The following is a 13,945-nucleotide window of genomic DNA, read 5'->3' on the forward strand; positions in this document are numbered from 1 at the left end:
CAATATTTGATATAAAAGGTAAGGACAAATATTAACATAAATAAATAAATAAATAAATCTGCTATAATTAACTTCACCTTATATTCAAAAAAAGCACTGAGTTTATATGGCTTACTTGTTATATATAATCGGCTAGCTATCAATGTTTAACTTCACATTGCTTTCAATAACCCTTAATAATATCAAATGGTAAATAATCCAACGAAATCCAGTTACATATATATATATATATATATATATATATATATATATATATATATATATATATATATATATATATATTAATAGTATTGTTCTTATGCTATCTCATATCAGTACGTCAAATACGTATGAATTAATTGATAATTTATAGAGCTGGTAATTAAAGTTTCATACTACTAACTTGTCTAATTGTCCCATCACGCTCAATAATATTTAGGCACATTACATATTAAACATAACATATTTCAGGAGACTATATTTGGGTACCTGGAGCTGAAAAAAAGTAAATTGCCCTTTTTTGTTATAGTGTCATGTGTAAGTTTTAATGCAAACACAAGACGACAAATTCGGTATTCGTACTTAATGTCACTTATTAATCAATTGCATTGAGTTTTCTCTGTTTGTGCTATGTGTTGGAACATTTTTGTACAATCTGTTAACATCAGTATCATAATCTGAATTAATGTGGCTGAATAGCAAGGTTTGTTACACATCGTTCAACCGTAATAGTTGTTCACAATCTTTTATCGGAGAAGCCTGACACGAAAGGCAATAATTGACAAAAGATCAATGTAAACGATTATATGAGCGTCGATAGATCATTGATTGAACCTCCATAGTAAGGGTAATTTCCAGGATAACGTATTATAATATAATAGAAGTTCGCAATTAGGGCGAGCATTTATCTCAAAGCAAACACCTTTGTACGTTATAGTGTATGAAATCATACGTTGTTTGAGACATGCGCATCGACAATAAGTTTATGCACCAATTATATTCACACATACATTCTGCTTTTGGGTATAATTATTTGGCAGGATACCGTTTAAGCAAATAGATTAATTGAGGGGCAACCGTTAACGTAGATCTAAACGTAGATCTTTCTGATCGGGAGAAGGAGAACGTAGTGTACAAATATGCAGACATATATACTGTACATATATCCGCTCAGTAAATTGAGAAATGGAGTATTACCATGCATGTTAAAACGTGAGAAATGTACCTACAACACATGACCGGTCTTCATTGTCTGATTTATTGAATAAATACACTATTTACAATTGTGTTTATTTAATATCAAAGGTAATAGAACGCCCATGTCACTACGACCCATGTTGTAGAAGACTAATGTAATAGGGTAGATAAATTAGTAAGGATACAATCTCTGGCGGAGATTTGCGCTTTTGGATTGCTTTTTAGTTGATTTTGTTGAAACTGCTAAACATCCATTATGATACTATACTATAAGGTATTACGAGGATACCAAAAATGTTTAAAACAGAATCAGCGAACTTCTTTGTGTGGAGTCCGGTCAAATTCTTGTGGCAGCCATGTTTGTTTTTATTACTAGAGGACGCTTACGTGCTTAATCATTCCATATTTGAAATTCGCATTTCCTAATATGGTAGGATGAAAATACCCCTTTATATGCTCATTTATTTGACAACCAAAGTTGAGTATGAGCACTGGAATCTCATCTCCATTAAACGGATATGCAATTAATGAAGTTATTGATCTGCGAAACAAATTAAAATACAGAAACACTGAATGTCATATCGGATGATCATTATGGAAGAATGAACAATTACGATCTTTTTGACATGTGAAATCAATCAATATACAACAGCATGGAAAGCATTTTATTTAAAACACCTGTATTCTTTTTAACGAATCTGTTATTATACCTTATAGTTAGTGTCAATCGTTTCAGGTGAAATCGCACGGTTGGAAATAAGTATCACAGAATCCGAGTATCACATTTTGAATTCTAAGATACAATTATCACAAATGGCACAATTAGTGTGCGTAATTTGAAAATTATTGAGCGCGATTAAATAACTGTGTTCGACACTTTGATGAACACGTCAGACTAGGCACAATTTGTCGCAAAATTGCCCAATGTTTATGACATCACACGACAAAATACACCACTGTCGCATACGACTTGTTTACCACTTCCGTGTGACTGAGAATGTTCTAGAACCGTACTGTGTCTGGGTGGAATTTTTAGAAACTGGTTGAATAGGTAATGGAACATTCTAGAAATTTGTAGTAAGTTCCAGACTCATTATGTATGCTGATGTAATGGTCTATTTATAGACAGTGTGGGTATATATAGGGGAGTTGTTCAGCGCTGAGATCAGATCGGAGATCTCGTTGAATTGTGTTGGAGTTTAAGTATCTAGTTATTGGAGTAGTGGAGTTTTACCGAGTTATTGTACTTGATGTTTGCAGAGTATAATAATACTAGTACCAGTTGAATCCTCATCTGTTGACTCCGTGTTCGTATGTTATCATCGCCGCCGGGGAAGTCTTTATGTTACTGTTGCCATTTTGGTATTTGAACCATCACACCTGTACTATACCAATTACGGTAGTATTACGTTGCGTGTGACAACCACAAGACAACATACATTGATGTTTTCATGATACTTAATTAGTGAAATATTTCAATGTAGTCATATATCATGTGTGACTTACTGAATTTAATGTCTTTTGATAAACACATCAGATTTACTGATGAATACAAATGTTTCGTATGTCTTGCTTCGACGCAATACTGCAAACAGTAGCTTATAATCACCTATGAATTTGTAATGCGGTATGCATGCGCATTTTTCCTAAATAACCAGCATTTTTATTTTATGAAATATAAAACCTTCAAGTTTTAATCAAAATGCAATTTTGAAAATAATTATTTGAAAAAGATGAATAAAGCTCAAAGTTGTCTGTTTAACTTGAGCGGGTCACACGCGACGACTGTGGCGTTTTATAACACGCTTCGAAATCGTGACTCACTGTCAGTTCGAACTAATGGTTTTGGCTTCTGTATTTACACATACTGTAATGACTATGCTCACACACAGCGATAGTTGTAATTGTAGATGTGTGCATGCATATATGGCTCTTTATTATGTGTAAAATCCCGTCTTATTTGTTATGATCTTCTGTATACCACACATAACTAGTGGCATTCATATATACATAAATGACGTAGGGATTAACCCTGACAATTCATTACATTCAAAGCAAGGCATATATTTCCTAACCACTGAATATTGACCTCCACTTAGGTAACTAATTTTATTATTGACCTCATTTCGGTGACTGATCTGAATAGTGACCCCACTTTGGTAATGTGATCTACGCAGTGATCTTCATTTCGGTTAATGATCTGTATATTAACCTCAACTTCAGGTATTGATCTCCCTACGATAATTAATCGTAATAGATCACTTCCGCCTCGGCAACTAATCTACCTTTTCGTCGGTAACTGGTTCGATTAGTTTGCAGTACACACACCATTTGACTTCAAAGGAAATGAAAGCAAAGTATAACCCAGTGCAATAATTTCCATTATTGTAATCAAACCAGTAAAATTATATTGGCAAAAACAGACGAATACATGCTGTGTGCTTCGAGAACAATATTTGTAGTTCATGATAAATCAAAACAAATGTATTCATAAAGATACAATATCAACGACGGTATTGAAACAAAACAAGTTCTGACCAATCGCATTTTTTATACTAGTTTTTTTAGTTAAGTTTAATATTTTTTTCTGAAAGCACTGGTGCAAAAACCGATAGTTATACGTACCTGCGTAATGTTTTGCATCATTCTGTCACGGCATATTATTGCTGGGCATTGGTATATTATTTTACAGATTATTTCTTGTTATATAGAATTATTTATAATTATGTAAGCGCATTAGAATTTTTTTACTTATGTATATTATAACTAATATTAATAACTCAATTTGACAAATTATTTCACCTTTTTACAACTGTTGCCATATCGTAGAAATAAATATTTATTGTTGAAAAAATTGAAATATTGCAGTAATATATTTCGATTTGATTATTAATTAATAGGAATCAGACACAAATATTGTTTATGTTATGGATACAAATACGATATGTAATTATACATCGAAAAATGTATAATTACTTGATCGATATTATACTTTTCATAATGTCAGTTAGGGTCCCTTACTCGTGCAAAAATATAAGCGGAAGTCCAATCTATCATTCTCACGTTTTTACGCAACAACGAATAGAAAATGTAACAACTAAAAAATACTAGAATTTGTTGAAGTGTAGTGGTCGTCACGCCACGTTTGTGCAAGATTTGTGTTGATGAACAACCAAATGCACTTTCCCAGTGAACAATACGAATGTGAGCTTTTATCTCGCCGAGATGTGCACTGAACCTGACATTGAATGCTGACCTTGACTTCTTAGGGTTCGGCGATGCATTCCAACCACCACACAAATTACCTAGATAGACCTTTGTAACTTTTCTTTTCTGTACGCATTAATCTGTGCTCATTCCATATCACGCGCATGCGTGGCGGGGCGACCTTCAAATTTTAAAATGAATATTGATTTGGTGTTCATACGATCGGTTAGAGTAAATGGAAATACTAGATATCTTTGATCCACAAACAATTGTGGTTGTCTGTTCTGATGTGCATTGACTCCGAGAATACCTTAATTTGTTTTATGTTTTCTGTACGTGATTATAGTATTTAATTGTATGGAAGTTTATTTAAAGATAACATCGCATAAGTGTTTTTGAACGATGGCATTCGATGACTTTAAACAAACTTGTTTGGTTTTGTTATACTATATATTAACGTAAAATTAACGTGTCAAATAAAATAATAACAATAGATGAGATATACAGTAATACAAGTTGGACAATCTAATTCACGTGAGCACCACTTGAGAAAGGTATGGAGTTGACACATATGCACTGCATGGTTGCTACGGTATTATATTTATGTGCCAAATATACAAATGCACTTTCTCTCAAATAATTGAAAAAAAAACAACATTATTATTGCAGGCCACCAGCTGTGTTTCATTTATACATACACATGTTGAATAACAATTATTTAACCATTGACTAAAAATCACCTTGACTTTGGAGCTATTTGCTATAGAAACCAAATGATTTTCCTATCTAGTAGATTTTAATATGTTGTTTATAATATATTTGTGACATGTTACCATGTTCAAATATTCTTTTTTAATTAGTGGAACACTAGGCACGATTTGTCGCTAAATTGCTCAATGCTTATCACATGACAACGTATATTGTTATATTTATGCTTAAAGCGGGGAAGAAGTCACCTGCGCATGCGGCAAACGACCATAGAGTGTCGTTGTTTAAAGCAGTAGTCTACTCATGAGCCTTTAGCATGTGTTGTTATGGTCGCGTGGGACTCAATCCTCGCGCATGCGCAGGTGACAACCCGTCTACTTTAATTAGTGAAATATTTCAATCTAGTCATATATTATGTAGTTACTTGTAGTAATATAATTTGGAATGACTTCACTTGGATATAGAAGGTGGGGTAACTTTCTGGATTTCACTGCGCTTAAGTTTTAATATATCACATATTAATGGACTAGCCAACTAACACGATGTATTACGTCAGCAAATAGGGGGGCGACCTTATCAACAGATGTTTGCAATTATGCACACATTCTAATAACAAGTTTTTACGTAAGTAACACATGCGTAATTAGCCTAATCTAATCAAAACGCTGCCTATGGTTTGGGCGAAGAAATCATATCAGGTACGTGACACACACAGTATAGCGCCCTCAATTGATTTGGAATTGATCACTAATACAAAGAACACTTCATTGGATTCCAACAAGTATATTCATGACGTAAGTAGTCGAGGTATTTGCAAGATAAAAGACGATGTTATATTAGTATATTTGCAATATCATACTTTTTCGACAATATTGTAACCGGGCTTGTGTTGAATAAATAATTGTGGTGAGAACTTTATTTTAAATTTATTTCGAAAGACTCGTCTAGCGTTTATAATCTAACTTTAAGAACACTCAAGAGCACTACATTCGACGTATGGTCTTGTTACTTTTTGCTATTGTTTGATTTATTCGACAAGACGGTAAATCCTTTCTTCTTCTAAGCTTGTTTTGAGAATCACGTACCAATTATTTGTCTGGACAACCAAGGACGATTTACTTTGAACGATGTAAGACAATTCAGAATTATCATGCATACTTCACAAGAAGAAGAGTGCCGAGCTAGGAGCTATGTAATTCACTGACTTTCCACTTTGCTTGTTCTAACCGTTTCTGAGTGCTGGGCGTAAACAAAATATTTCAAAGTGTAACTCTGGAAGCAGCACTAAGTTGACTACAGACAAAACTTGATTCTGTGACTTTGTTAATAACGAGAACTGCAATGTAATGTTCGCTATACAGACTTTAAAATGACATTTCTATAAATCCTTTAATACCATTGACCATCAATTGCTACTTCATTTCAATTGTACAACTATATAGTATAAAGAACGGATATACTTATACGCAGTCGAAGGTATTCTAAAAAAATCGCATACTAGGTCAATACATTGTATGATATCTCATTTACCATATCAGCCATTCACATTCACGTAATTACCGGTCAATACATTAAAAAACTCCAGCTGTGAACGACGTGATGATTGGCATAAAAATATAAAAATAGATGTCTTGTCGGATGGTTTCTCTGCGTGTTCTCAATAGATGACCTCTATTTTGTAAACTGGTCGAACAACTGTACCATTTGTATGCTCACCAAGATATCGTGCATTATTTGGACTTTGTCGTGCTCTATTTACCTACTTATATCGAGATTTGTCGAATAACACGAGTGTATTGGTCGGCTAGTCAGTAGTCGATACACTGTACATTTATATTATTTATATTTATATTAATTTATATTATAATTACGGCAAATGTAACCTAATCTTAAGAAACATATTTATTTGAATTGCCTTTAATATTTTATGAATTTGCAAAATCAAATATAACAATTAATGGTATTGCACTGTATACGTGGTTAGCTTATGTTAGGATTTGATGACGTTGTATAACACACTTTGTGCTTCTATTTGTGTCATCACGATCATTGCATGATTCTTTGTGTATCATTTTAAAGGTCGCCGTGGCCTACATTGGTTTCTGAAATATCGCAATATACCTACTAGGAAAAGATAGCGAGCCGTCAGTTCGTCAATGCGTAGTTCCGTTATTTATACTCTCTGTTTTAACATATTATAATACCGTTGCTGCCATTGTTGAAACGCCGGTTTTTCATTGGTCGATCTTCACCACGTGCAGCCTTGTTATCGGACAATAACAGGGAAGTGATTGAGGTCCAATTGTGATATAGCTTTTAGATCGAATTTTGATGTTTTTGTTCACTTGTCTATGTCGACAGAATGTCGGAATCTTCACTTGCTTGACTACGGTAACAGATGCTGGCTTCATAACGTCAAGCGCATTTGTCATACGAGCGTGTCTACTGTTGTTCTTAATTAAACATAAGACAATGCTGACTGGGAAATCATCTTCAACAATCAACTAATTGATGAATGCACACTTTAGCCAGAAGCAAATTTAGGGGGACTAGGTTTACGCCCTCATAACCTACACATTTTAGCAGGATGAATATGAGTTTTATATTTAACAACATTGACACCTTGTTGAGTTTTAGGGTGCTGCAATAGAAATTTGTATGTATGTACATTGTATTTAAATGATCTTGCTTCCGACAATATAAATACTTTTAAAACACGCGCACTGTTGGTGCTATAACATTTATAACCGCTAAGCATATAGTATCCTTATATCAATCTACTGTACAAATAATAAATCAATTACCGTTTGAAATGATTAAGACATAATTTTGTTTTTAATAGAAACACTGCAGTCAATAAACAAAGGCAGAATGACACAATGATAAACAATAACTTTTCAGATTTTAAAAGTATGTATGTAAAATCTAGGCACGTGATAGATTTGATAAATTTAGAGAAAATTGACACAAAAATGAACTATTTGGAATATCAAGATTTCTGGTACACTTTTACAAACATTGTATCCGTTCCTGTTCTGGTACAACTTGCCTAGAGTAGTCGACGAGGCACGCATGGTTTACGACTATCACGACCTTAACAAGTTTAGATGAGTCGCTCCATAAACTTGAGTTGTGTACATCAATTTTCATATATGCACATTGAATGAAATAAACCCAATTTCGTTTCTAGTGACCAATTGAATTTAATGTTCTCGCTGTGGATTTTTTATCGAGCGAAATATTGTCGACACAACATAGTACATTACTACCCTGGCCAACGAAAGGTGCGGCTGCAGCTGCCAGCGATAATGACACAAACGACACATGCAATATCGAGTTGTGCTTTCATGATAGCCTAGACAGGTATTTCTATTACATTCCGGCTTTAATCACGGTGACGTGATAACAGACTGTCCTGGTAAATGTGGACATATTAATTAAAAACATAAATCTGAGAATCCATATTTACTGTATGTACGTTTCATTTCAAATAAGTGTAAATATTATAGCTTGCTCTCAGTGAGAGAGAAATGTGCTTGTTCATGTAAGGGGTCGATCATTTGACATCATGGGGGTGGCTGGAGGATTCGTTGAAGAGGAAACATGTTGGTTTTGGTAATGCTCTTACAGTCACTCTCTGATTTCAAATGTGTGACCCCTAATGTATATATGCCAATGCGTGGTTTTATTTGCAAACATCTAATTTGATTATATCGCAGTGCGCACTGATAACTTTTTACAGTGACTTAGTTTATTTGAAAATCCCTTGTGTATTGCTGTATATAACAGAGCTCGCTTGCTGCCTGAACAGTTTCGCTTTCAGGCAAAGTTCAATCGTCACTCTTGACTTGATTTTGGTTGATTTACTTGTCCGAACCAATAAACCGAATGATTCCTCCACCACACACAATCCATGATGTCAATGTAGACAATTAACAACGCTGTCATCTCTCAAAATCTAATATGCAGAGCTGATTGGAAGAGAGCCAGTCGCGTGGATCGGAATAAGTCATAATATACCTCTCAGTTTACGTCACGCCGACATCCCGCTCTAATGGCGTCTGCCCGTCAAACCACGCAAATACACCTTGCTGCCTGTGCCTGACGAATTTGGACATTCAGCGCAGAATGTAGAAACTACAGGTTCGGCAATTTCGATTACTGCGACAATCAATATTGTCAATACAGATACTGAAAGCCACAACGACAATTGACTTATGCGGCGCGAACAGCTGATGAGATCGCGCTGCCTTAATCGCTGGTAACACAACAACAAAGAAGAGCACAGTTTGAATACGTAAACAAACACGAACTAAGTCTTTGTACACTAGTCCCGGGACTGTCGTGGCAGTCTGTTGCAAACCGCGTTACAATGCTTGCTCCTGATCCGCGGACATTAAAATCAACGTACCATCGATTTTGACAAACTATTAAAGAGGCTGTAAATATCGATCTTTTTTCTCTGATTGATAACACATTTCCTGTGTGATTAGTATAAATTTATAACGGCCATCGCCGAAATGTGGACACTGAAATCAGCATATACACTAAATATCGACGTTGTACGTTAAACCACTTGCAAAACAGATGTCCGCGGGATAGCGTCCGGGTCACCGAACCGAACGATTACGCTACAAGATTACTTACCGTGGCCCCTGAGCGAAATGACAATTACGTTGCCATCTCTTCGACAACCTCTTTCTGGTGATTGTGTGTGTTTTCCCATAACAATGTGCGTCATGCGACATGATTTTCGTCGTCATCATGAGGTGACCGAACGAAATGGCGACCACTCGATCTTGTGTAGGGTCACATCCCCTATGCTATTTATCGGTAAGATTTAGTCATTTTTATGTGGTAATATTTGCAGTTGCAGTCAATATTTTTTTAAATATTTTGTTAGTGCAAATAATATTAGTCACGCGCAGTTACAGTATAATGAAAAAAAGGATTACGTATTACGGAAATTGAATACATCTGGGGGTATACCTATGGACCATATATTGTTAAAACACAAATTGTACTTAAAACATGACAATTTGTATTATTGCAAATAATGTGAATATCCCCCACACAGTGACGTAAACAGAGTACAAAACGTAGAGAATCATTTTGTTGTAGTTCATTTCATTATTAAATGGCACGGTAAACGCCGTTGAGATTTCCTATAATCTGCAGTTAAAATTCTGAATTTACAAAAACAACACAATCAACATCTTAGTAGGAGACATTGCGAATAAACATGGCAAATAAAGCACGTAGTGTTTTGTTACCCGACGTATGACGTCAGGACATTATCACCCAGTTGAATGTCGGCGTTATTCAGTACAATTATGAAGATAACACGAATCAATTTGAGTCACATATCGTTTACATCAGAGTCACTCCATTTATCAACAATCTCTGCCACATTTATGTTTGTTAAGACAAGTTGTTGTCGAGGGAAAACGCCAAATTTTACAGTTTGTAAGAGAGAACTAAATCTACAACTTGACCTGTGGACGCAATAAAAGTGAATAAATGTGTGTCGAAAGTGTTTTGCAAATTAATGATTAAGCCTTACTTTATTCAGCTGCACAGTGGGTTGTTATCAAACGAACTGATAGAAAAGATACATATTTTATATTATTGTACAGCTTTTAGAACATGAAAAAGTGCCTTTTATCCGTGAAATATGGGATAAAAAAAAAATTGTTACAATATATATATATGTGATATATAAATATCTAGAACTGTCATGAGATTACACAAAGAAAGTCAATTTTTATGTGAGCGAAGCAACTGGAATAATTAATAACGTTTCTATCGGGCAAATGGATAAAAGTTGAACTGCACCATCACTTAAATTTGGACATATACATTGAATGGTTATACAAACATCAACACAGACATCGCGTCTAATCACCAGGGAATTACTAAGCGTAAATTGAATTTCGCTGATCCTTCAATTTATTTTGTACATATATATGTATATGTAAAGGAATAAGATTATCATATATACTCATGACTTATAATGAGAAACAATTTTGCGATGACTATCTCTCCATAAGTGAACCTATTTCATCAAATTGAAAAAAACAAATGCGGCAAATGGCAATATCCGGACATGGTACACACCAGATAAGCTTATACGAGCATACATATCAGTGATCATAATACATTCTATCGCGCATTGATGTGTCATTCAGCGCAGATTAATCATATGCAGTGATATATTGGGTTGTACATCATAAAATTCACCAGTGTTCCGAACTATGCAGCTAAATAACTTTTCATATTGGCGTCGCTCACTGAATATCTCTTTTGAATAGTTGAATTTGTATGGCTCGACGGCTGCGGTCGTAAATCAAACGCCCCGCGTGCTCACCACAAAGAAATGTAAGTAATCCATAATTGTGACAGTGAAAGCGTTTTGTGCATCTCGATGACGGTATTAGCCTTCACATAGATCATTTGTCGCCTACTGGCATGTCTCTGAATTGTGCGTGACATACAAACATGCGATGATCTGAGTTCATTATTATTGTGTTATTTACTTCTATAACACTTATAGAAGTGTAGTCGAAAGGATGAACCCGTATTCATTGCAAGTATAAAAGACGCATATATGGGCCAAGCCCTGATTATCCAAAAAATGATTGCAAAACATGTATGATTGCCAGGTAATTGATTCTGACATACGGTGAATGCATTACAATCGGTTGTTGGGGAGGCGTAACTGAACTATATAGCTAACTAGTTACTCGATCGCAATAACACGGACAAATGATAGTTACTGTATGAGATTATGTATATACAATAATGGAAAAAAACCACGACCATATCTCACATGAATAAGAATAGAGATTTGAAATATATAAACTGTAAAAATATTTGAACGTTTTAAAACACGTAATAATTCACAATCTCTCAATTTATAATATATACAAATTGATCAGACACGATATTAATATAATCATAATTTTGAATGCCTGATCACCACCGTAGGTAAGCTAATCAAATATTGAAATTAATTACAGAAAATACCGCTTATACTTTCAAATATTTTAAATTTAATAATACTAAAGATTATAAGAGTAACTTGAATCTCAATAAGAATTTACCAGGTTAATACACCAATATGCAAACGAAATACTAAAGAACTAAAATTACCTGAAATATACCTTTTTAGCGGAAGAGTAACCGTAGCTATTATATGTACAGTTGGTGAGTGCTTTGGAATTCGAACATAAAATCGACGGTAACTTCTGTTATGTGCTGTCATGCAAACGACCCTTCGATATTCCACGGAAATTTAACTGAGGCGATTTCTTAAAAAGTCGGAATAAATATGGTCAAGAAATTATCTCCTGTTTTCACGAAACTCACGAGGTAATATAATAATAATTTGTTTGGTTTTCCAATTGCCTTTGTAGATTTGATGATGTTTCGAGCAATAGAAGACTTTTTCCTGAACAATAGTATATTCAATTATAAAACATCACGATATATTTGTATAATCCCCAAATATCTGTGAAAGTGAAATGTCTTATTTTCATTTCACATATATCACGTAACATAGTTCATTCCCTAAACGTGTTTAATATTACAGTACTTCGTACATTTAACGCGTCTCTTCAAACGCTATGGTCGACAGTGTGAACCGTGTGAGCCTGTGTCTGTTCTGAGCTTCCAGGTAGTATTTTCGTTGTTTTCTTGCAGAACACTATTTGCAGTCCATCCCTGAATTGCTTGTTTTTAAATGAATAAATCATTGGATTGAGGCAAGAGTTGCAGAAAGCGAGGATGATAAAAAATTGATAGTATGTAGCGTAGTGGTCCAGCGGTGCACCATAGTTGAATGCTAGAAATAACGTCTGGTTTGTCGCCCAACAAACTGTGAATGTTATCACCACCACGAACAGCATTTTAACCACCTTCTCTCGCGCCTTCAACAACGAAAACGCAGGGCTGTTGTTTTCGTTACGAGCCAACATAGCCTGGGCGTGCTTCTTCAAAAAGACGAGGATTCTCGTATATACAATGAGAAGTACAATTACTGGAATGAGAAACGATGCAAGATATAAAAGAACGCCAACAGCCAGTCGGTAATTCTCATTGGGCCACCAAATGACGCACGTGCGGAGAGTGTAATCATAGGGGAATATATAAAAAGCCAGGCTTTCTACGGTTGCCGCGCACATCCAGACGATGAGAATAAAATACAGACAGTTACGTTTGGTGAATATCTTCTTATGCTTGGTCGACATCACAATTGCAAAATAACGCTCAATGGTGACAGCAATGAGATTGAACACTGAGGCCTTGAAGCTGATCCACAAGAAAGCAGTGGAGTAGACGACACGGCAGTAGAGTTCTCCGGCAATATTTGGTGGAATGTGCCTCGGCATTGGAAGGGGTAGAATTGTCACCGATGAGATAAAATCGGCGCATGCCAAACTGATAATAAAATAATTGGTCGTTGTTCTAAGTCTTCTTACACTTGTAAAAACTACAATAACCAACAGATTTCCGACAATTCCAAGTATGGAAAGGATAATCTTACATACTTCTACCCATCCGTATGAGCTGGTAAAGTTTACAGGTGACACGGTTGTAGTGGTGTTATTGTCGAATATAGCCGAACTATTCGCCATTATATGCAATCAGTGGTTATCAACCTATAGCAAAAATAGAAATAAGATATCAATAACATCAGTCTATAAATTTAGTGAGAGTGGTACAAATAACACAGATACAGAACTAAGTGTAACAAATATGAGTGGTAATTGTGGTTACTTATATTGGAACGTACATATTACGTACATATGAATAAACACTTAATTGGCGATCTAAGACGTTTTCAAGAAAAACA

At 35.0% G+C, this 13,945-nt stretch overlaps 1 protein-coding gene across 1 annotated transcript; it reads right to left on the reverse strand.

Annotated features, from left to right (window-relative positions):
• Window positions 1–12,707: 12,707 nt before the first annotated feature.
• Window positions 12,708–13,727, reverse strand: LOC102804967 (galanin receptor 2a-like). Its single transcript, XM_006817058.1, has one exon. It carries the CDS (start codon window positions 13,725–13,727, stop codon window positions 12,708–12,710), a length of 1,020 nt encoding a protein of 339 aa, XP_006817121.1.
• Window positions 13,728–13,945: the final 218 nt, after the last annotated feature.

The sequence above is a fragment of the Saccoglossus kowalevskii genome, chromosome 16 (assembly GCF_978046115.1).
Source record: "Saccoglossus kowalevskii chromosome 16, keSacKowa6.1, whole genome shotgun sequence".
Taxonomy (NCBI): Eukaryota; Metazoa; Hemichordata; class Enteropneusta; family Harrimaniidae; genus Saccoglossus; species Saccoglossus kowalevskii.